Genomic DNA, 23,360 nt, shown 5'->3' with positions numbered 1-23,360 from the left:
GGGAGGAAGGTAAATGCTAAGATTTGGGGAAAGGAGAACAGAGTCTTGACTCTGGAGAATTTAGGAAAATGTTGTAAAGACAAGTTTAATTCACTGCAAGACAGTCTTGGCTCAGGTATAAAAGCACATGTATGAATTTGAATTCAGAGCAATTGCTAAACAGAGCAGTTTATTGCAGAGTTGGTAAAAAGCACTGACAGACAAACAGGTGATACAATTTTCAAACTGTAATGTTAGATACTTACGTATCTTGGTTGCATGACTAAATCCTCTGACATCAGTGAGATTACTCACTAGCACAACTTGAAACCCAGACTATAAAAAAAGCTTTTCTTTAGAAGGGAGCTGAATGGCTACTTGTAGACTTTCCATGTAATGCATTTTTCAAATGCTCCCCCTCGGATGTCTAATTAACACATTTATACAAAGTGAAGAGTACATAAAGATATCCTTACCAGGAAAAGAAAAACAACCTGACTGCAAAAGCAGTTACCCATTCTGTTGACCAGAAGCATTTCCCCTGCAAAGTGTTCCCAGTTTTGACATGAGAAAAATGCTACCTCTTAATGCCTTATTGCTAGTTCTAAAGACAAGCAGCTTGATACGAGTTTTTTAAATCCTGTTTTAATGGAAATTTAACATTCTAAATTGTTTTACAATTTCAGTGTAAAATAGTGTGTCCAAAGTACCAAAGAAGAATGAATATTCTGTAAAGTCACAGTGAAAACCCAAACCTGAACTATCTTGGAAGTATTACAGAACACAGCTTGGGGTAACTCCACACCCAGTGTGTTGCCATGTTACACAGAATTGTACTCCGCTAATTTAAGTTATCTTTCTGTGATATTAGCACAATGTAGTAGCAATGCAGTTCGCTGTTAAACACAGTAGCAAACAGCAACAAATGAAATCAAGTTTTTGCTATAAGAGAGTTAAGTCATGATTTATACAACTCCTTTACAACAACTGAATGGAAAATCAGACGGACTTGACGCACAAACACAATAGAAAAAACAGAATGGAAAAGTAGTACATCAATCCAAACTTCTGGAAAAGGAGCTAAATGACTTACCTTAAAGTCTAAGAAGTCTGCTGAAGAAAGAACAATGACCATATTCTTAGTGTGTTCATTACAGAAGAATCCCTTCGTTAACAAGACAGACACTTTTTTGTTTCATGGACCCATGAAGAAAGGATGTATTTGAGCTGTACTTTTTATCATCAAATGCTATTTCCAGAGCCATACTGTTACTATGAAGTGGCTTCATTAACAAATGAGGAAGTGATATATCCTATCTCCATTAGAAACATGTGGGGAGAAAGAATGTTTGCCACGTGGGAAAAAGGAGAAAAACTGGTGAGGAAGTAAGTGCTTAAGCTTCCTGGATATCACAGTAAAAAAGGCAAAGCTTAAATTGACTTTAAGTACATTATATTTATAGTTCTGAATGTGTGTTTATGCATTTTACAGCTGTTCAACAACGACATTTTGAAATTTTACTGTAATTGCAGAATTTCTCCTAGAAGCCAGAAAGGTGAATGGTTTTAAGTTTTTGGTGCAGTATGATGAGGTTAGTAAGTTTAATACATCTACATTTTAATTCCTTGCTGATTCTTGACCAAATTATTGGAGTCTTTAGCAGTATGGTGTACTTATAATTGTTGGGTCATATCCCGAAGTGCACTGGAGCAGCAGCTTAACAGATGGCATTGTGGAAGGCCTGTATTGATTAAACAATGCTTCAAGATTATTTCCTCAATTCTCTTTCTGGAACGTTTACCGTCATTGGTGTCTGACAGCTGGTTCCAGGAGTTAACAGAGGAGGCTGGCTTTGATCCCTGGGTCAACTGCAAAGCCAAAGCTGAAAAATGCATCTTTGCAATGTGCAAGGACAGCCAGTATTGGCTACTGTATAAGCAGTCCCACCTCTAACAGTCTCTCTTCTGTCAGGAATCCTTTTCCTTTCCTGTCTCCTTTCCAAACCCAGTTTCTTCTCATGTCTAACCAGGAACACATCATAGCTTCGGTCTCTTAAATAACATTGTATGTTTCCCCAAGATCACCAAACATTGCAAAAAGTAAACTGCACTGAATTACAAAGGAAATAGTAACAAAAAAAGATGACTCAGTTAAGCACCCTGTAACTTTTTTGTGAGCTTTACAGCACCTGACAAGGTTAAAAAAAAAAAAAAAGGGAAGAAAACTTTATACTTCACTTTTCACAATGACATTGCTTAATTGATTTATAAATTCCAAGGACTGTCTACAACTTGTCAAGTCATCTCAGTTTTGCTGGTACGTGTTACAGATAACAATACTGATAGCTGCCATTTAAGGCACAGTTTTGATTCCGGGATGAAGACTTAACCATTCTTGATATCAAGCAGGCATTATGTTCTCAGTTCTCTGAGCAGCCTTTTGGGATACAATACTAAAACAATAAGGTCAACTGGGGGAAGACACAAGTGACAAACTTTAGATTATGGTCATAAAAGTGAAAGAGACTCAGCTTGCACGTTTCAACACATTAACCCCCCCTTCCAGTTTGAAGTTGTTCCTGAAGGTGGTATTAAGCCAAGACATTTTATGCTGATAAAGAAGTATATAGGACTATTCTACCTCAGCAAAAGACAAGTTACTAAGAACAGTCTAATGTGATTCCCTGTGCTTTTCTACCTAACCATGCTTCAGGACTACAAAAATGTGTTTTCTGTGAAGTACGTAACAAGCTTAAAACAAAACACATGTTTTGAAAACTGAACTAATGCTTTTATTTGTTTTTAACTATGTTTTCACCATCTACGTACTGCTTAAAAGCCAAGATCAACAAACAAATAATGGTAAGTTCAACAAAAATTTAGATATCTACTGCAGGCTTAACATGGCATATTAAGAGCATGCCTGCAGCTGGAACTATTTCTTATTTATTCTAGATTACAATATTCACTACTGGATTTAAGAATGGATCTTCCATGTATAGACAAGCTCTAAAAAAACCTCATTGTTTTCCTCTTCAGTATAAAAATATAGCATGCGTGCACACAAAACAAGACTTCTCTAGGCAAAGATGCCTGCCATAGGTAAAAATAAAAAATAATTAAAAAAAATTGAAAAAAGTCTTGTATAGATAAAAAAAAGATGCTATGCATGTACTAATGTCAACTGCATAACAAACTTTCATTAATTCTATGCTTTTCTAACAGGTGGATCCAGAAAGTACATTTGCATTCATTTAATCTTGATGGTTTATGTGCTCCTTAGACTTAAATTGCAGCCGAACAGACTTGTTACTATAATCCAGAAATGTCTAATTTTGTTCCAAATAAGATTTTTTTTTTAAATACAATAGCAAATGATTACAGAATTATGTTTATGACTCAAGAGCTGGTTCAACAAATTAAACTTTTCAAAGACAATACATTTGTTTCCTGAGATGGCTAAAAGTCACGTTTCAACTTCATGTTACACTACAATTAACAAAAAATACTATGCACAAAATCAGAGGTTAACTACAGCATACAAGCACATTTACAAAAGTCACCTAATTTCACTAGTACTATTTGTGTTAATGTGTACACCTTAACAAAAGTCCTAAAATAATCTTTATACATTACAAAACAAGGATTTACAAAACTTTATTTTCTTTCCAAGTTACTTCATTCTAAAAATGTTGAAACATAAAAAAATACCATTTACTAAAGGAGTTTACAATAAAAGGCTAACAATCTGGCATGGAAGAGGTAAATATATGGAAACCTGTTTTAACAGTCACAAATCAGTCGCTGGTGATTAAAGAACACTTTGTTCTTCAAAGCTGGTAGGCACTTCCACGTAGCCAGAAATGTAAGTTTTCCTACCACTCCTTTTCCCTCCTATACATAAAAATATCCAATGCGATAAAAAAAAAGTAGGATAAAAGGGTGGATGTGATCAAATAAAAGCATTATCTAAGGTCTTGATTACTGTTCATCTTGTGTAAGTGTAAAGATTTTGTCCCAAAGTTTTCCTGACAAGATGGAGTTATTTGGCCTTTAAAAGTGTTAGCTGAAATACCTCCCTTTTTTACCAGTATATGTTGTTTGCTCACTGCTGTATTGTTGGTTTATGTCTGTAACAGAAACTGGCTCTAGGCCAGCCCATGGGTCCTCAAGCATTGAAGGTCTGTAATAGTTTTCCACATCATTAGACACTCTTTTCTCTCTGCCATGCGCTGTACCAAATGGAGTAGATGTCCTGGGTGATCCCTTTGGAAGAAAACCATCAGGTAAAGAAACATTTAATAGACTAATTCAAACTGAAAAAAAAAAATAGTTTCCTTCTAATGTAGCAGAGCTTTGAAGCTGATTACTAATGATAATTACTACTCCTCATCTGCACCTTCCTCAGAAAACATTAACTTTATTATACTTTTAATTATGAGTGATGATTTACCAGGATAAGAAAAAAAGAAACCAGTCTTCTCCAAAATACTTGTTTACGTCACTCTGGCACATAACTACAGAAAAGCTCCTCATGCTTTTTTTCATAAGCTGCCTAAGTCAATGACATGTCTAACTCAAAAGCTGAACCAAACAGGGAGTTAGAGGCTGAGGAAGAGTTGATAATGTTTACAAGAGCAGAAGTCAGATATTAAGTACTTATAGATGGAACACAGCATTGTATGAAGCAAACAGCTACAAATGACCTGAAGAACTTACTGGGAAAAAAACCCCTGTTTTAACCAAACTAGTGTTCTGTGAAATTTGAGAACAGATGACTTTCTTTGATATACATTCTGGATGATAATCAGTGATTAAGCAGATATTGCATAAGAAAAACCTTTTGCATGGGGCTTTTGATATTTGATTTTTTTTTTTTAAAGATCAAGGACCATCAGTGCAGCTTCTACAAACCTGCTACGGGTCTGCAACTTAGAGAGCTATGACAAAGGAAATCACTATAATCTTCTTCTGCTGTTAGCATCATCCATTGTTCTTTTCCTTAGATGCACTTTCCCAAAAAGTGAGGTATTGTCTAAAGGTATATTTGTTTAAACTCATTTGTTTTAACCAAAGTTAGACAGCCTATACTACAGATACACTATAGTTAGCTTCCAAACACGCCTGTTGCATTCTGTATGATTAGAAGAACAGGATTGCTAGAGGCCGATTATCAGCCTCTGACTTTGTAAAGGAGGGTAAAAGCACTGATTAAGGGCTGCTTCCCCCTCCGACTTTCTGGACCAGCAGTGATGGTATTTGAATTTGACTAGTAAGCCCTATCAATAAATAGATCATATGAGACAATTTCTGGGTAAAACTGAGAAACGGTGCCATACAGCGAAGGCCCCTATGCTTAGAAGAACAGATTCCTCTGAAAATTGCTCTTGAACCTATTTCTGAAAATGTGCTGTGGCAGGAGCCTGCTTGTGTGGTCCCAGTATGTACTTTTCTAGAACTCCTAAAGCTTGATGATAATGGATACACAACCAAACGTGGGAACATCCATGTCTTATTTACAGGGCACTTGTTTCTAATGATTCATTATGGTACAGTTAGGTTATGCAGATAAGATGATGATCTCAAAATTGAAAAATTACTAAAAGGTAGAGGTATTTTATTGTCAAAAAACCATGAGGGTAAGATCAGAGTATCACTTCAGAATACATCTCAAAACTTTCTAAGGGACAAGGAGTTTCCTAGAGGAAGTCAACATGCACAAGCAAAAGTGACGTTTATGTTAAGCGCTCACATTTAGTAGTAAAGCAGTAGTACACAGTGCATTCTTGTCTTCAAAATAAAAAAAAAAAAACAACTCTCAAACACCATGTTTAATGGAGACCCTATAACTTTGACATTGTATAACAGTTTGAGTGTGGAGTTTATTTTATCTTATGTCTAATCTGCAGCACTCAGAAGAAAGCTGAATTGACATAATGATCTGCAGTACCCAGTGACAGAACAAAATAATTCAATGGTAAGACTCTTTTGAATGGATTTATTTTATAATATTAAATTTTGCTACAATATAATGCAGGCCATCAGTAATAGTGACTTTTTTTTGCATGTTTGAAATCTAGGAAATGTATTATTATGTAATACAAGATTGATGGCCTTCAACAAGTGTTAAAATATAAGCGTAGATATTAATTTTTTAAAATTTAGAAAAAAATTTAGAAAAAAATCAAAATGTGACTATTCATACTATAGCCCTGTGAAAAAGGAAGAGCCCTTTGTGAAACGTGAAACAGTTTCACCTGTGCAAGAAAAATTATTTGGTGCCAAAGATACCTTAAAAAACAATACATATTTTACGATCACTGGTGCTAACAGCATTTTCTCACTGAACTTCCCTTAAAGAAACAGTCATTCTATTCTTAATACTTTTTTTCCAGATAACAAATCTCTCTCTACAGCAGAAAAAAACCCATCTTTTGGTGCTATTCATTAATATGTTACTGAATGGGGTAATACTGCCTTGAAAATGGGGACAGTCACTCCCTTTATCGGCTTTCTTCACCTGATGTAATTTCAGCTGCTGGCAGATGCACAAAAATGCAGAAATCATGGTTATACCATTTAACAAGATTTTTTTTTTTTTACTTTTCATAATAATTTTCAACCCATTACGACTAACTAGCTACTGCTACTGGCTAGTTCACTAACTCCTGTTGAGGAGTGAATTCTAAGTGAATTCTAAGAGGAGATATTCAAGAGATAAAACAAACATGTTTTCATAAAATTTAAAGCAGATGCATCTCTCTGAAAAAATGGAAAGCTCTGTAAAGCGTCGGCCACGTAGAGGTTAAGTCAGCCATTTCAGAAAAATCGAGCTTACTACATTTTGCTTTAAGTTTTCTGTTCATTTCAAAACATGAAAGTCTGCAAGCACAAAATGAGCACAGAATAATAATAACAACAACGTCATTAATAGAACACTAAAGTAAATATAAACTGTCTTTTGGATTTCCTGATGAGATTTGAAAGGGTCACTTAAGATTTTCATCTCAAAGGTGACAGCAGCATCATAAATTTCAAAAGCACTGTAGTTCTCTTACCAACAGCATCTACAGAAGAGAAGGGAACAATCCACATACCTCAGAAGAAATTTGATGTTTAGAACATGCAAATAATCCCTCTACCTGAATCTACTCACGGCCACACGGACTGAGATTCTTGGTGCCCATGTTGAAGAAAACGGGGACTCACAGCTTATGAGCCTTCCTCCCTCTGTGATTGCCTCTATTGCCCTCCCAGGCAAAACAACCCATGTGCATACACGTGAAAGTACACACATACACATTACCTTAGTCCTAGGCAAAGCTACAGACATACGATGTCTTTCTAGTCTTAGAAAGCATCACCATCAGGTCAATAGTCCTAAACTACTCACAAGGTCTTCAGAAGGAAAGGGGAGAAGGGAAAATGCTGTGACAGTCTGTGACTGGATTCAAACTTGTACCTTCTTTATGTCAGGTTTCTTACTTAAGCCCAAGGATGGAGCCTATAAGACTATTCCTGGCCACAGGTCCTGACATGAAACAGTTCTGACTAAAACTAGAGGCAAAAGGATTCCTGCATATTCTTCTGCTCAGTTAATTTAAGGCAGGCTTTTAAAAAAACACTTAATTGAATACCCAAAGAGTGATCTTCTGAAGGGAAATGTCTAGACATTGGTGACATAAACCATCCCTCCAGATTCTGCAGCAGAAACCCCACATCCTTTGCCTCTTCAACAGGTACAGTGGTTAAGCAATCAGTAGGCTTCCACACTGGGAGAGCCTTTGCTGTTGCGTTGAAGAAAATGTATAAAGTTCATAACGATCCCCTTCCACCAACTATGAGATTCCTGTAAGATAGTTATCTGCATCGTAAAAAAGTAACCAAAGACAATTTTTGAATGGAAACATGACTATGCAGTGCAGGCACATTAAGATGGTACTAATCTCTATTACGATTTGACTTCATTATTGCACTTTAATCCTTAAAGTGTCAGTAAGGACCTGAAAATTTTATCATTGTTGGTACTGCACGTGTCATTTGTTACACTTTTAAGGTTTCTCTAATACTGCGTGAAGCCAGCTGTGTACATAAAGTTGGTATCACCTCAAGAACTGTCATCCCTACCTGCAGTGCCAGTCACGTGCCCCAACTAAACCATCTGAAAAAAGCATAACCCACAGAACCTGTTGTTGACAGCTCTCAGGAAAACTACTTTATATAAACTAAAGCTTTCAGAGCAACACAAAGACTTTAAAATTATGCTCTATTATCCCAACAGATGCTCTAATTTCTGCTTAAAGGAGCCTCACCTTAATTCTCTTTAATAGAGCACTTCTTTTCTCTACTCATGTCCCAGAAAGCTTTGTGTGTGGACAGGGCAGCTTTCATGATGGAAGACAACACAGGCAAAGTAAAAGCACACAGCACTTCACCAATGTGTTAAAGAAAACTGATCAAAAGGAGGTACATACAAGGGAGAAAGGTGTCTGCTGCAGTTTTGGGCGGTGCTTAATTTTCTCTCTACCTTGACACACCAGAGGATGAAAAGGAAGAAAGCTACATTCTTGTGAGTCCTTGTGTCTTTGCAACAGGCCTCAGCCAGGCCTGGGGCCCTCTTCCCTTTCCTGATCGCACAGCAGCTGCCTGAGCTGGAGTCCCTCCATCCTCTCTACTGGGGGGAAGACAGATGCTGCCCAGCGTGGTGCAAGTCTCGCTCTCCCCTGAAAATCGTGGTGGAGGGGAAGGATGCTGCGCCTCGTCGCCTGCCCTCGGCGTGCTCTCCCCTGCGGGCTGAGGGCCCGGCTTAGCAGCAGCAGCAGCTCCCTCCCTCCCTCCCTCCCTCCCGCCCCGCTGTGCGGAGGCGCAGACCTGTCTCCCTTACCGCCCTGCCCCATACCTGGTAGTGCCTCTGGAAGCCCCCGGGCGAGCGCTTGTGCTGCTGCGGGTGCAGGGGAGCTCCAGCCGGGGATTTGCCGCCGTAGGGAGTCGGGTACCGGGGGCTGACGCTCTGCGGCCTGCGCGGGGTCTGCCCCCCCGGCGACGGGCTCCCGAACCGCCCGCCGCCGCCGTGGAAACCGTGGCCTCGGGGCGAGTGGCCGCTGCCGTAAGGCCCAGGCCGGTGGCCGTAGGGCGGCGTGTGGTGGGGGCTCCCGTAGCCCCGCGGGGAGGGTGGCACGGGGCCTCCGCCGGAGGGAGGGCTCCGGAAGCCGCCGCCCGCGTACGGAGGCGTCGGGGGGCGGAAGCTCTGCCGGTACATGGTCCGGGCCGGCGGGGCGATGGCGGAGAGGAATAAAACCTGCGCAACGGCCTCCCCAGCAGGCGCCTCGGCGGGGCGACGTCGCTTCTCCTTTTTTCTCTTTCCCCCTTTCCCAGCCGGGCGGCCGGAAGGTTCCGGGCTCAAAACGTTCCGGGCCGGGGAAAGCGAGGCGAGGGACACCAGCCCGCCCCGGCTGACAGGGCGAGGGGCGGCGGCGGTGGCCGCGGCCGGGCCCTGGCCTCGTCCGGGAACGGAGCCGTTGCCCCCGGGGACGGCGCCGACCTTCGCGGACGCGTTTCCTCCCGGTGCCCGGAGAGCCGGTCTCCGCGGCGGCCGGCCGTCCCGCTTGGAGGCGGGAGGGCGGGAGAGCGGGTGGCCGGCTCGTCCGCCTTCGGCGGCGGTTCGTCACCCCGACTCTGAGGAATTCCGCGCGTTTTCAGGCTGAAGAGGAATAATCTGAAGCAAGAGGGTCTTAGAAGGTGTGTCCCAGCTGTGCCCGGTGACTGAAATTGTAAGGCACAGCGATAAACCCCGGCATTTGCGGACTCGGTATGTGAATGCCCACGGTACTTACAGTCGGTGAAAATCATCAAAATCAACTGTTGTAAAGGAAAGCAAGTATTTGCCTCCCATTTCATGGCACTTCAGATATGCTTATGTGTACTCCTTTCTTGTGTAGTCTTTTAATATATGAGCCTGCAAGTACTACAGACATTAGAGCAATCCCGATTGAAAACACATACAATGACATATTTAAGGAGTACTTTAATGGACAGGTGTTTGTTTTTTTTTTTTTAATCATTTTGAACTGTCAGCAATTCTTCTGTAGAGTGGTAGCTCAGGCAATGAGACCTACACATACAAACTCACGGGAAAATGCTCTCTTGGAGGAGAACCTCATATTTAGCAACATAAACTCAAGTTAACAATGCTATTTATTAGCATTCCTGCTCTATTCTCAGCTATTGTTAATGCAAATCCTCAACAGCTCAGTAAAAAATAGTAAAGATTTTTTTTTTTTTATTTCCATCAGTGCAACAAAGTGCTACTCGGTTTTAGGACATTGCAATGTATGAAATTTAAAAAGGGCTTTCAGAACAGCAGCAAACAAATGTTAGCCAAAAAAATAAGCAGAATGTTTCTATACTTTGCATACCAGTCTTACTTTTCTTTGGCTTTAAACAGCAGTTTATTTTTGGGTTTTTTTGGTTGGTTGGTTGGGTTTTTTTGCAATGGCGATAACTATATTCTCAGCGGACTCAGCTCTCCACTATGTTTTACAATCTCCCTGTGAAAAAAGGGGCAATATCCTTGCAATTCTAAAATGGAAAGAGCCTAAATCTGCTCACTTAATTTTTTTGCTAATCCTTTACTGTTTTGTCTTCTCAAGAAGACCAATTTTCTATCTATTACTATTGTGCACACAAGGAATACCACATCTACACAAGACAGTTTACCAACATAAGTATCAATTTGTCTGATCAGTCTTACTCCAGAAAAGGACAGCTTCATTTAATTTAAACCCTTTTCACACCAAACAAATTAGAAATACAAATTGTTACACACATGTTGAGTTGTACTGGGGTAGTTTTGCTGATCGGTTTCTTCTTGTTGCCAAATCCTAAGTGCTTCTAGGATTTTAAGCATCCATGTTATACTTTTCATTACCCATAGCATGTCCAGTCAACAAACTCATCATGTAGAAGATTTTCTCTATGTTCTTCCTCAGCATCCAGGCCGTCTGACATGCAGCACTTCTTCAGCCTGTGCTATTCGCAATGCTCATTTTCAAGCAGTCAGAAGTTTCAGCTCTTCTTGAGATGCAGCTGCTGTCTTATCCTCGCAGCGCGTTTATCATAAATCAATGCTGAACCTCTGTGCAGGCTTTTTTATCCTGCTACAGAGCAAGACGACACCCCAGTGTTCCTATAACAAGCCTTCCACCCTGTCCTAACCCAAACTAAAAATAGCCCGAAAGTACTTAGCTCAAGGAAGAATTGCTTAAAGGTCAATTCAAGCTAACCCTTCCATAGCTATACACAACTGTAGATATAGCTTACAGTAATATTGCACCTTCAGTGAAGCCAAGCTGAGGTAAAGGATCTCCCTCACGCTAGTGATGGTGTAATGGCATCCAGCGCAGCTGCCTGCCTTGTCAGCGTGGAAAACCCTTGTGGGGATATTTTACTTTTATTCCATCTTGGCAACGTTGTATGTCGCAGTCTGTATACCGAACTGGAAGTACAAGTTTCTAGCAGTCAACCATTTGGTTCATCCAGGAATTGGATGTCGCGGCAAAACAGTTTAGTCTCTTCTATGTAAATACTGCGGTTTTTACACGGGAACTGGAATTACTGCAGGGAATTACAGGAATGACACCTGCAAGGCACCTCCCTGTTTTATAAAGTCCAGCCACCTGCGTCCTGCACACTCAGAAAAACAGAAGAGGCACCCTTTTATCCGGGACTCCTTTACAGGAGAGACGAACCCTCCCGCCGCTGCCGCGGAAGGAACCCGACACCTGACAGGAGACCCAGCACTCACGGCGGGAAAAGCCGCGGGGGCCGGCGGCGGAGGGGAGGCCCCGCGCCTGCGCGCCGCCCCAACCCGGGAACAATTTAACGCTCCCCGCGGGTGTGGGAGGAGGAAAGGAGCGGTGGCGAGCGGCGCCTGCGCGGTGTGGTGAAGCGCGCACTTTTTCGCGGCGCTCGCTGAGGCGCTCGGCGTTGCTTCGAGCGGCGGGCGAAGATGCTGCGCGGCGGGCTGGGAAGAAGGAGCTACTGTCGCGGCGGCGGGTTGTGGAGGAGCCCCTACCCCGCGGCTGCCGGCGGTAGCGCCTCGCTGCGCTGCCCCAGAGCCCTGAGAGCCGCCTCCGCCTCGCCTAGCAACGGCGGCGGGGCGCGGAGCGGAGGCGCTCCCCCGGCAGGTAGCCGTGCCGCGCCCTCGCCCTCCTCCTCAGCCTCCCCTTCCCTCCCTGGCCTCGCTGGGCCCCTCTGCCCGCTGGATCCCGCCGGGGCTCTGAGGCGGCGCCAGACGCGGGCGCGGCTCGGGCAGGGGTCGGAGCCGTTTCGCTGGGGGAGGCGGGCGGGACGGACGTGGAGCACCTGAGGGAGGCTCCCGCCGCCGCCGCCCCCTCGCAGCGCTGCCGTCCGCTCCGTGGCCTCCTGTGAGGAGGGGAAGGGGGCTGCACCGTGCCGGCAGCCAGGTGCCGAGCTCGCTGCCAGCCCTGCCCTCCCCCTTCGCCGGCACCGCGGGGCCTGGGGCGCCGGGGCGAGATCGTGGGGCGGTGGGTGGGTGGCGAAGCGGGTGCCGCGCCTGGGAGCAGCGCGGCCCATTGTGTAGCCTTGGAGGCTGCTCTGCTGCCGGCCGGGCTGCGGGGTGTTGCTGGCTGTAGCTGCAGGCGGACTTTGCACAGCGGCTGTGCCGCGCTGCCGGTAGCGCTGGGTCGCCTGTGGCCCGGAGCGGAGCAGCTTCAGCTAATGGGCGGGGGGGGGGGGGAAGTGCCTGCTGTCCGGTTCTAGGCCTGATTTTTTTCAAAGGTTACTGAACTCTAACTTCATACAGTTGTTTGTTTTTTTTTTTTAATGAAGAGAAATAAAACCAAGCTGCAACAAAGTCATTTTCTTCTGGCTTTCGAATTTTTCTGTCACTTAATAACATAGGAAAATACTAACAATTGTGTTAGAGGAAGTTTGGAGTTCTGCTTCCCAAGATGAACGTACCAAGTGCGTCCCTGCTTGGAGTGTACCTATGGATAGTGAATTAATCTGCGGTAGTGATGGACTTGATCATAACTTGCTGCATGTATCAGTTACAAAATACTGATTGTGCAATCAAAGTAGAGACAATAGACTTAAGGAGTGGTGTAACTGGAATGGAATCTATTTATTTTACTGTTCATTTGCCTTGGTGCAAAAATATTGAATGTACTAATCAGCTCTCTTCTCAGTGCCATCTTTGGTCACTTACAAGTATAATGGAAAGCTTTTTTGGGGAACATGACAAGAAAATGAATTTCTGTTCTGTAGAGTGATCTCTGTTGGTTGCTTACTCGTTATGTTAGACCAACCTTGGGACAACCTACTGAGCTTAACTAAAGAGTTGAAATCATATTGAGAGTGAGTGGATCTACTTATTCTTCATCAAAGTTATTTATAAATGATACGTATGACTGTCTAATTTACAGTAAATTCAAGCATTGTGGGACTAAAGAGTTTACAAATAGGATATAGTTAGAGCTGGGAGCGTGGATTTTTCTTTCAATCATCAAGTTACTGGAATAATTAAAAGCAAAAATACAAGAGCAAATGTGAGTTCACATTTTAGAGAATTTAGACTATTGAGCCAGAATTCCAACAAAAAACAGTTTGCGTGCGGGAGAAGTTTAACTTTGGCTATGTGCATGATAAGAAGCTAGCAAGGGGGCGAAAAAAAACCCCAACCAAACAAAACAGGTGGTGCTTCTGGTCAATACTGATCAATTCTGATCTCTTACGTTTGTTTGTGGTGTGGTTTTATTTCTTTTTGTTCCTGCAATAAGGGGTTGGTAGCACTCTGGTACTCAGAATCAGTGTACCAGAACTGTTTCTCTGCTAGTCAAAAGGCTTTCTATTGCAATTTTTTCAGCAAATTGATGTCTTGCTGGAATGCAAATCTTAGGTCCTGTATGTCTTCTGTGGTGAATCTGTGCTCTTCTAGTTTGAAGAGAATAACAGGTCTATTTTTTTCTCAGATTTTCAAAAAACAGGCTTTTGATCTCTGCCCTTTCTTGCATTTCTTCATTATTGCGGACATCAGTGTTATTTATCAGCATTAAAAAAAAAGTTACAATGGTCTGTGTGTCTCTGAAACAACAATTGTGCTCTCCTGTTCTGTCCCAGCTATAGAAGAGTCCTAATCCCTGAATGGAGTGTTAGGTGTTACCATAATGTGAGTGATACGATAATTAGTAAGGATTCATCGGTCTTAGTTATGCATAAATGCATATTTACAGGCTAATCTTAACACTTTATAGGCTTCTTTGAGAAATATCTTCATGGATTCATGCAACTCAGTTAGCCACAGGTAAAGAACCTGTTGGCCCTGAAAAGTTGCTGCTGTTCTGGTAGTGTATCTGTGAGAAACATAAGTAATGCTAAATGCTGGCTCAGGAGGAGAATAAGTGAGCCATTGAGCAAGAGAGTGTAGCTTTAAAAGATGCGGAAAGAACAGAGGAAGATGGACCCTTTTTGTTAACTAAAATATCTTTTTTTTTTTTTTCTAAGGGAACTGTGCTCTTCAGTAAAGCTGTTGTTTACATATTTTCTGTAAACACAGAGTAATGCCATTGTGAAGCAAATGGTGCACTCGGTTTCTTAACAGACAAGCATATGCTTAAGTGTTTGCTCAACTAGAGCCAACTTGATAAAATTGAGGTTAAGCTGGAGGATCTGTGGTGTTTACCTGGCACTAGCACAAGTATTTTCCAATACCTGGAACTTCCAATGAGATGTGTGGCACTGAAGAGAGAGGTGGCAGCCTGAGTTTTCCTAAAGGCTTTGAAATGTGTGAAGTACATGGCCACTCCTAGATAAGCACGTTTTCAAGATGCTGCTTGCTCTGCATATTGTATTAAAAAGCAAAACCTGTTAAACTCAAATCCCTCGGGAGTGATTGTTAATAATTGAGGAAAATGTATTGAAGATGAGGAATGGGATGCAAGTGTTCTCACTGAGAGCAATACAATGAATGAAAACACTTTAGCAGGACGCTTAAATTCCCAATGCTGCTTCATACATCTGTAGCTTTTTATTATCTCTCTCTCTCTCTGTATATATCCATCTCCTTACCATATATACAGTAAGGCAGGAGGGAGAGTTACGAGGGTGACTGAAGGGTGGTTCAGGTCCGATGGAGGGAGTGTGGAGGAGATGACGCAGGCATTCACTGCTGCACAACTTGGGAAATGCATGACACTGCCCTGCACGCTTTGAGGGACTGTGGTTCTCTTCTCCTTCCTGTTCTGTAAGGAAGTCTATGCTTGAATTAACTGGGGGTTTTTTTGTGGGTTTCTTTTCCTGTGTTTTACATCTTTCTCTTACCTGGGCAAACACCAAAAAGAGATGCTTACCACAAGTTAGTATTGTGTAATTTTTGTGGTGTTATTGGCCAGGTGCTTTTTTTTTTTCCTGTGTGTCTGTGATATGAGACCACCTTCCAAACAGTAATGAAATTACCATCCACATGGGGTGGTGAAGTGTTTGCGTGCCTAGGCTGCAATTAAAGACACTGAATTAGCAGAAGATAACTCAAGGTCACCCAAGAGATAGTTGGCAAACCTGTGGTCTAGACTATGCGGTTGCTTGCTCTGTCTGTGATGCTTATTGCCACTGCTGTTGTTTCTTAGAGCTAGTCAGGTTGGAAAGGATGAGGGAAAGGAGGAAAGCATTGTGATTTCCTAGTAGTTGTCTTGCATGTGCGGCTGCCATTAAAGATAGAATGAGTATTCCCTTCATTCATATATTCTGTCTTCAGTTTTGTAACCTCTTTTTTTGAAATGCAGATGTTGTGGGTTTTTTTTTTTTTGTGTGTGATGCAAGTGCATAAGTCTACACAGGTCAAAACACTTTGTGAGGATACTGTGCTTAGCACTGGTCTGCTACCCATTAGTTTTAGTTTGTGTCATTCTGGTGTTGCTTGTTATGCTTTTATTGGATCTTTCTTCAGATTAGTCTTTAAAAGCTATATGAACGTTTGTGGAAGGCACGTATAAAAATATATCTAAAAAGTAGCTTTATTGTAGAATTACTAGGTGTTTAGAATAGGTTCTGCAATGTTAACAATAAGGTTTTCCAACTCGGAAAGGCTTTACTAATGTAATATACTCCTAATAACCTACCTGTACAGAAAGCTTTATTATCCTTTATTTGGGGACGGAGATGAGGGAGGATGATGGGAGAGTGTTGTAAAAACAGTGTTTCAGGCTACCAATGAGAAACATATCTTAAAAAAAAGAATTCAAGAGTAAGTTACTGTTTTCTGTTTCTTGTCAGGTGCTAGTAATGTAAAGCCATTGGATGGTGTGAAAATTCTTGATTTAACAAGGTTTGTGTTTTGTCTGTAATTTGGAACAGTCTGTCTAGATGCAAATATGCTGATAGGAAAAACTAAGAAAACAATCTTTTTTAATATTACAGGGTGCTTGCAGGACCCTTTGCCACAATGAATTTAGGAGATCTAGGGGCTGAAGTTATCAAAGTGGAAAGACCAGGTAAGATGTTTATTTATCTGTTTTAGATACAATAAGAATGTGGGGTACTTTGACAAGTAGTTATTTATGTATTTTAAGTAATACATGACTGAGAATGCAAGATTGAAAACTTTTGAAAATATTTTCAAAAGACAGTACTATGTTTATTTGGTGATGGTGTGTTTTTGGTGACAGTGTGTATATGGTATTGTGTTAAGAAATAATTTTGTAGCTATTTGTATATTTTTTTGAGCCAGCAGCTTTCAAGTTCTGGGAATATTTTACATCCTCGTACTATTTTGGGTGTGGTGGAGAACTAGTTATTAGTAGGTTTGCTTATATGTGTATGATCTGTTTGCTTTAAGCTTAACACTGTGCTCCATGTATGTGTGTTTTGATCAGAAGTAGTCTGTCTATATCTAGAAAAGAGTGTGAGAAGGTTGAAGTTGCAAGGTCAGGTAACTTTTTCAGATATTAATACACAAAACAGTACTGAGTCATCACTTACTGAACTGCTGTATTCCATCACTCAAAACTAAATTGATTTTGTTTGAATTGTTTGGACTTTGCTTGATTTTTAAATTAGGCTTGTGAATGCTTAGGTGTATGGTGGTTTTTTTTTGTAATGTGGTGAGAGGGTTAAAACACGGTTTTAAGTGTAGTGTTTGACATGCAAAATTTGACAAACATACAAATCCTTCCAGCAATTAGTTCATAAGAATTATGGAAAATGTGTTTTTCCCATTTGGCAATTCAGAATCTTCAGCTCAGTTCCCTCTGAGCCAAAACGTCTTAGGTAATTTTAAATAAGAATACATCTTACTACTCAGGATTAGAATACTGATAAAATATCAGGCTGTTTAATTTTGGAAACAAACTCCACCTTCTATTTTCATTTTTATTATTACAAGGAAGAAAGGTAATATGAGTATTTAAAATATATATGTTGCTTGTTAGCACTGCTTTTGTGTCATTATTACACAGATCTAGTGGGATTGGCAAGCATTTTGACTGGTAGAGTATAAGGTGACTTAGCATACTGTATCAACTTTCTCTTGAGAAAAATTTTAATATTCCAGTACAGTTTCAGCTTGTTAATTAAAAATTACCTTGTCAGAGAAGTCTTTCTTTGGAATTGTGCAAAGTGAACAAAAGTTGTTTTCTGCATGAGGTAGTTTTATCTTTAAAGTCCAGGATCTGATATTCCTGTATAGGTGGAGATGGGAGTTCATTGGAAAAGGGAGATTTGAATTTGCATGAAAATCTTCATGCTAGTGCTGAAAGTGTCTGAGGTTGATGAGCTTTGAGCTTGAGTGTGTGTTTTCAGATGAAGAAACTTGTGCAGCTCCTTCTGAGTCTGATTTGACTCAGGGTAATTAGCTTAATAAATAGAATTTATTTTATTTTCGTGTATTTTAGCTGAACAAAATGGTTTTCTTTTTCCACTCGGCATATGTACTTCTTATTCAAAGAGTTGTTGAGAATTGGATAATGGTAAAAAATGCTTCATTCTTATGGAATAGGTACACTTTTTAGTTTGTAAGACCATACAAGAAGAATAACAAATTGCATGGCATTTGGTTCTTCTTTAGAAATGTTCCCTGCTTTTGGCTTTCAGTTTTATGCATCATTATGCATTTGAAGCATGTAATTATGCCATAGGAGCTGCACATTGTTATGTATTTTTTCCTTCTTTAAGTTTCCATGTTTTAAGTTTCTCTCTTTTGGTATTAGTTTTGAAAAGAGCTGGTGAAGATAATTACACACTTGAGATGCTAAAACTTATTACATTCCCTATATTTTATGTTAAATAGGAAATATTGAATGCTTGAACATTTAACAAAACATTGAATGTCTAACAAGTTTTGTCACATCAACCTATGGGTCATCCTTAATCACTCACCATTGTGCAAATGTTTGCACTTTTGTGACAGGGCAGAAGCTGCATCAATTTTGTATTATCAGGTGAGACTGACAGTAGTAGTATTTGAAGTATCTAGGTAGTAGGTATGGAGCAATGTCAGCGATTAAATATGAAGTAATGGTTTTGGAGATTTGCATTCCAGCTCTTAGAGTTTTTTTTTTTTTTGTGATTTGAAGAAGGGCAGCCTGAGAATTCTGAATTTCAAACATTCTAAAATGTGAGTAATCAGCTCTCCTGTGAAAGCAGACATCCTATTACAGAAAGTATTAATCCATAAAGGATAGTAGCCATACTAGCATCCTACATGGAAAGTATTGCTGAAATGTTTTGCTTCGAGTGGCTTGAGGTGGTAACATACAGAAGAGAGATTCCCTGCCCACCCCTCCACACCCCCCCCCCCCCAGCTTCCTGCTTGAACCAAAATAGTTCTTTGAGATACTAAACAGTACAAATGTTGATGAGTAAATGACATGTTTGTATAACTTCTACCACAGTTGATCTTAAATGGCTGTAGACTTTGTGTTACCATAGAGTATAGCATAATTATGACAGTGGGTATATTGTGTAAGACCAAAGGTCCTTCAGCTTGTTTCTGTATTTATGCTAGTATCGGAGTCTTCTGTGTTGCCTCACTAAGGAAAATTTTCACTCACATGAAGTTAACAAGTAGATAAAAATCTAGATATTGAAATAGATACGGGAATGTGCATGCTTGCTAGCACTCAGGATGATGATTATCTCTGAATTTAAATTTAGCTTTTATTCCAGTTAAAATAGATTGCCAGTCTTAGTTTTAATTGTAATTAAAATAGATTGCCAGTGTTCGTGACGTTTAAGAAAGGTTTAAAATCGGAAATTAAGCATAAGCGATACAGTGACACCAGTGCCTGCAGCAGCTTTAATGCCATCCTGCCTTTCAGTAAGGCAGGAGTATTTCTGGAAGGGCTGGAGGTGGGGGATCACACCAGCTATGGCAAGTGCTTCTTTTTGTTGGTGTTCTTGCAGCATGCAGCTTAAGAAGTTGTTGCTGATCAGTGGTATCTTGACGTTGTGTCCAGAGTGTTTCAGGAATAGCTTATTGAGCATGTGTGCTGTGTGACTTGGTGCAGGGCAAGAGCTTAAATCACAGAATGCTTTGGGATGGAAGGGACCTTTAAAGGTCGTCTAGTCCAACCCCCTGCAATGAGCAGGGACATCTTCAACTAGATCAGGTTGCTCAGAGCCCCACCCAGCCTGGCCTTGAATGTTTCCAAGGATGGGGCATCTACTACCTCTCTGGGCAACCTGTTCCAGTGTTTCACCACCCTCATTGTGGAAAATTTTTTCCTTGTGTTCAGTCTAAATCTACCCTTCTTTAGTTTAAAACCATTACCCCTTTAGCTTCTACAAAATTCTTTTGGATTGCCTAAAAGAATGGCATTGTAGCTCTGCTTGAAGTTAAAAACAAGACAAACAAACACACCTCCTCCCTGACCCACAAACAAAAAACAACCAGAAAACCCACAGATAAATTGGTGGTGTGTGGCTGTATATTTTAAAGCCTAAAAGTAATCCCAGCACTAACTAATACTATGTTCACTTTGCTTAATCATGTTCACTTTTAGGTGTTTTTTGGACATAAATATCCTGAAATATAGATATTAACTAATTTTTGTCCTGCCTGCTAGATGAAGTTTAGGTAGTTTAAATGTGACACTGGAGGAAACTTTTTTTATTCTTTTTATTTGTTGGCAGTGTGATATTGGACAACTACGAAACTGTGATGGTATTTCTTTCAGGAGCTGGTGATGATACAAGAGCCTGGGGCCCGCCTTTTGCTGGAACAGAAAGTGTTTATTTTCTCAGTGTCAATAGAAATAAAAAGGTAAATGGAGTGTGGTATTGAACATAAGCCTATGTTTTCTGTAATGACAACTGAAGACATAACACTTCTTTGATTCTTAATGTATATAATGGAGCAATAGTTACATTGGCCTTAAGTTATGCTGAACAAATTTCAGGAGAAAGAGTTCTTTTGAACAAAAAAGGCTGCAAACCTCTGGTATGGTGCTGTGGTCAGCTGAGGCAAATTCAGAAAGAAAGAGTGGTCCTGGTAGTCCTCAGTTGCTGGTGCAAATTGACTGAAAATGAACTCAGCTGACAGTAAGGGTTATTTTATTTGAAGAATCACTTATTTCAGGTGCATCAGTTCAGCTGACCTGCATCAGCTGGCAGCTGGAGCTGGAGGAGAGCAGGCGTCCTACCACAGTTAGGCTGGCTAAAGGTAGCTTGTGAAACTTCAGGATTAAGATGAAGTTTCATGACATGCCTCAGCTGTTTAATGGCTTGTTGCCATTGAAACAAATGTTTCTGGTGTCCCCATGTGTACTTGCAGTAGTAGGTGCTGTGCAAACATACAGTGAACAGACTGCAGTGCAGCTCCCAGCTGCACATCTGTCAGACTTGTTTTGGTGCATGTCTGATCCATTGGTGAGACAGTTCAGCTTGCTTTACCAACAGATTTTTCTTTTGCAGGGAGTGGTGGGGTGTGTGTTAAAATTTACTTACTTGATTTAGCTGTAGTGTGGAACTTGACTGTTGGTTATGTTTAGAAGAGGATGATAATCACCAGAAGGGCTTTCACATAAATTACTGTTCTATTTTTTTTTTTTTTAATCCCCAGAGTATAGCTATTAACATGAAGGATTCAAAAGGAGCAAAGCTAATCAGAGAGGTAGGTTTTCACAGCATGCAAATTGTGCCTATTTTGTATTGTTTTGATCCTGAGTAATAAAGAATAAACTCTGCATTTAAAGTATTAATTTGATATCTGATAATTAAAAAGATGTATGTGTGCAGTAAGTTTGTTAAATTACAGTACATAGCCTTTGTACTCTGTGCTTTTGGACTCAATGTTTAGTGTAATTTCTAATGATTTTAGATAGAAAATTTACATGAAAAATGTCATCAGAAGCTTCAAATGAAATATTGTGAGGGAAGGGTCCAACAGCCTAGTGCTTTCCTTTTACTGTTGCTGTATTTGATATTGCTGTACTATTTCATTAGAAAGATTCAAGCTGGACTGATCTGATGAAGTCTGAGCAGTTTACAAAGAGGAGATACTGGGCTCCAGTATTTACAGGTTTTTGAATGTTACAGTGTATTCATGACTTCAGGTGCTGTGCATCTTTCTGAGAAATACTGTCCTGTAGGTGAAACTTAATATTTGTTTCTTTTTTGAGTATTTTGAGTTCAGAATGAAAGGGTCTTTTAAGGGTGATGCATTTTTCCATTGAAAAATTAATAAAAGCATCATATTTCACATTCTTGAAACTTGTGCTTTGTCATCCCTTTTTTATTTATTGAGAAACATAAGACCTGCTATTTGCTAGTGCTGTGTTTTTAGCCCTGCAGTACTAACACATCTAAAAGGGTGAGCTGGCTTCTGTTACTGTTTGTTTCAATATCAGTTCCAATCACTTTTTCACAGTGAGGCTGTATGTGCCCTGCAATAAGTGGAATTTGTCTGGTGTGGTATTTTTTTGTTGGGAATATTGCATGATATGGAAATAGATTAAGTTGTCTGATACTTTTGACCTTTTTTATTCCCTGTCAGCTATGTAAAAGACACTTCATATGGAAATCTTTGGAGTTTATAAGCCAAGGATTCTGCAGTGCCTTTTTTCTTTGCAGTACAGAACCATTTAGTGTTGATTTGTTATGAAGCTGTATGTTAGCCTTCTAAAGGTTTTGGAAACAAGCACTGTCACTTGGAATAATTTTGCATAAATTTGTTTTGGATAAACTATTCACATTCTAAATAAGGACTATAAAAATTATTCCTCTCGCATAAGAAGACTGGCTTGTTATTTGACCTTTAAAAATGGTGAAAGAGAAACTACTCTCTGCAAAACTCGCCGATTCCATTTGTGTGGGCTGGGCCTGTTTGAAGAGTTAAAGGCAGCTGGGCCTATGAGTCAGGATGAGTTGGAGAAAAGATGGCTTCAGCGTATGCTTCTTATGTGACTGCCACTATTTGTCGTTAGGAAGGTCCCCATTTCTCATACTGACATTTGTGCAGGAAGATTACTGCTTGATTCTGGTTTTAAATGTATAACTTTCTGCCTGCAATATGAAGAACCTTTTCATGGTCTATGGAGTTGAATGGCTGGTGACTTAAGAATTTGCAATGTAACCTTTGTGGTTGAGGCTCAGGTGCCTGGTTGATTTCAAATCCCACATAATTTTTAAATCAAAGCAGCAATTTTCTTCTCCCTCCTTTGTCATGCAAGAGCAGCATCTTCTCTGTCAGCTCAGTGCTGGGCTTCCCACCCTTTTCCTACTGGTAAGATCTCTTGTACCGCTGTCACGTAGAGCTATCATGATGCTGAAGATAGGATAGCTGGCAGTAAGAGTACTTAGAGCTACAGACAAATCGTTCCTGCCAGCAGCAATGTTAATTTTTCCCTCAGCTTGATGTCACTAAAATAGTGAAGCATGTATGAGAATTACTTCCAAAGATGTGATGTTATGGAATTTCCAGTGGGAGAACTAACTCTGTTAAATATTTACCATGAGGGAATTTCCTGTGACAAAGTACTTTCTTATAGTTTCTATCCTTCTTTAAAGTTGCTTTCATAACCACTGCAACTTTCTGTTCCTTAAATCAATGGCATCCCTATCTGTCGTATAGCAATATTGTGGACTGAAGTGATGAGCCATTATTGAAATGTGACTCTATTTGTGGAGTTGTTCATCATTCTGCTTGCTTTAGAGTTGTAGTTCTTGGAAGTATTTGGTGCAGAGGCCTTGACATTCCATTATTGTATCTCAAATGGAACGAGAATATAACTACTTCTGCTTGGAGTTTTGTCAAAGAGAATATGTAAAGGGAAGTTATCTATAGCAGGCTCTTGTTTTCAGTTGGCTCCTGGTAACATCAGGACAGATGTGTATAGAATTGAGCATTGTTCAGCAATGTATTTGTTACT

The 23,360-nt window shown here is 40.5% G+C and overlaps 2 protein-coding genes across 7 annotated transcripts in view; one reads left to right on the top strand and one right to left on the bottom strand.

Annotated features, from left to right (window-relative positions):
• Positions 1-605: 605 nt before the first annotated feature.
• On the bottom strand, positions 606-9,370 carry MPLKIP (M-phase specific PLK1 interacting protein). Its single transcript, XM_009464824.2, has 2 exons — positions 8,879-9,370; positions 606-4,245 (listed from the first exon to the last, which is right to left on the bottom strand). Exons 1-2 carry the CDS (start codon positions 9,236-9,238, stop codon positions 4,042-4,044), a joined length of 564 nt encoding a protein of 187 aa, XP_009463099.2. The 5' UTR covers positions 9,239-9,370; the 3' UTR covers positions 606-4,041.
• A 2,488-nt stretch (positions 9,371-11,858) lies between these two features.
• Positions 11,859-23,360, top strand: part of SUGCT (succinyl-CoA:glutarate-CoA transferase) — a 338,027-nt gene continuing 326,525 nt past the window's right edge. For 2 of the 6 annotated variants that reach the window (XM_087737850.1, XM_087737841.1), the window contains exons 1-5: positions 11,863-12,164; positions 16,270-16,321; positions 16,414-16,487; positions 20,169-20,254; positions 21,053-21,103. In XM_087737850.1, coding sequence (XP_087593976.1) covers positions 11,987-12,164; positions 16,270-16,321; positions 16,414-16,487; positions 20,169-20,254; positions 21,053-21,103 — 441 coding nt within the window. In that variant the 5' untranslated portion in view covers positions 11,863-11,986. Of the gene's footprint in view, positions 12,165-16,269; positions 16,322-16,413; positions 16,488-20,168; positions 20,255-21,052; positions 21,104-23,360 lie in introns of all 6 variants that reach the window. The other 4 variants (XM_087737833.1, XM_087737859.1, XM_087737823.1 and 1 more) reach the window with 4 other exon arrangements.

Source organism: Nipponia nippon, unplaced genomic scaffold (genome assembly GCF_047370975.1).
Source record: "Nipponia nippon isolate SJK-2023a ecotype South Korea unplaced genomic scaffold, ASM4737097v1 scaffold_1, whole genome shotgun sequence".
Lineage (NCBI taxonomy): Eukaryota > Metazoa > Chordata > Aves > Pelecaniformes > Threskiornithidae > Nipponia > Nipponia nippon.
The sequence above is the reverse complement of the archived record's forward strand: the minus strand, read 5'-3'. Positions and strand labels throughout refer to the sequence as shown.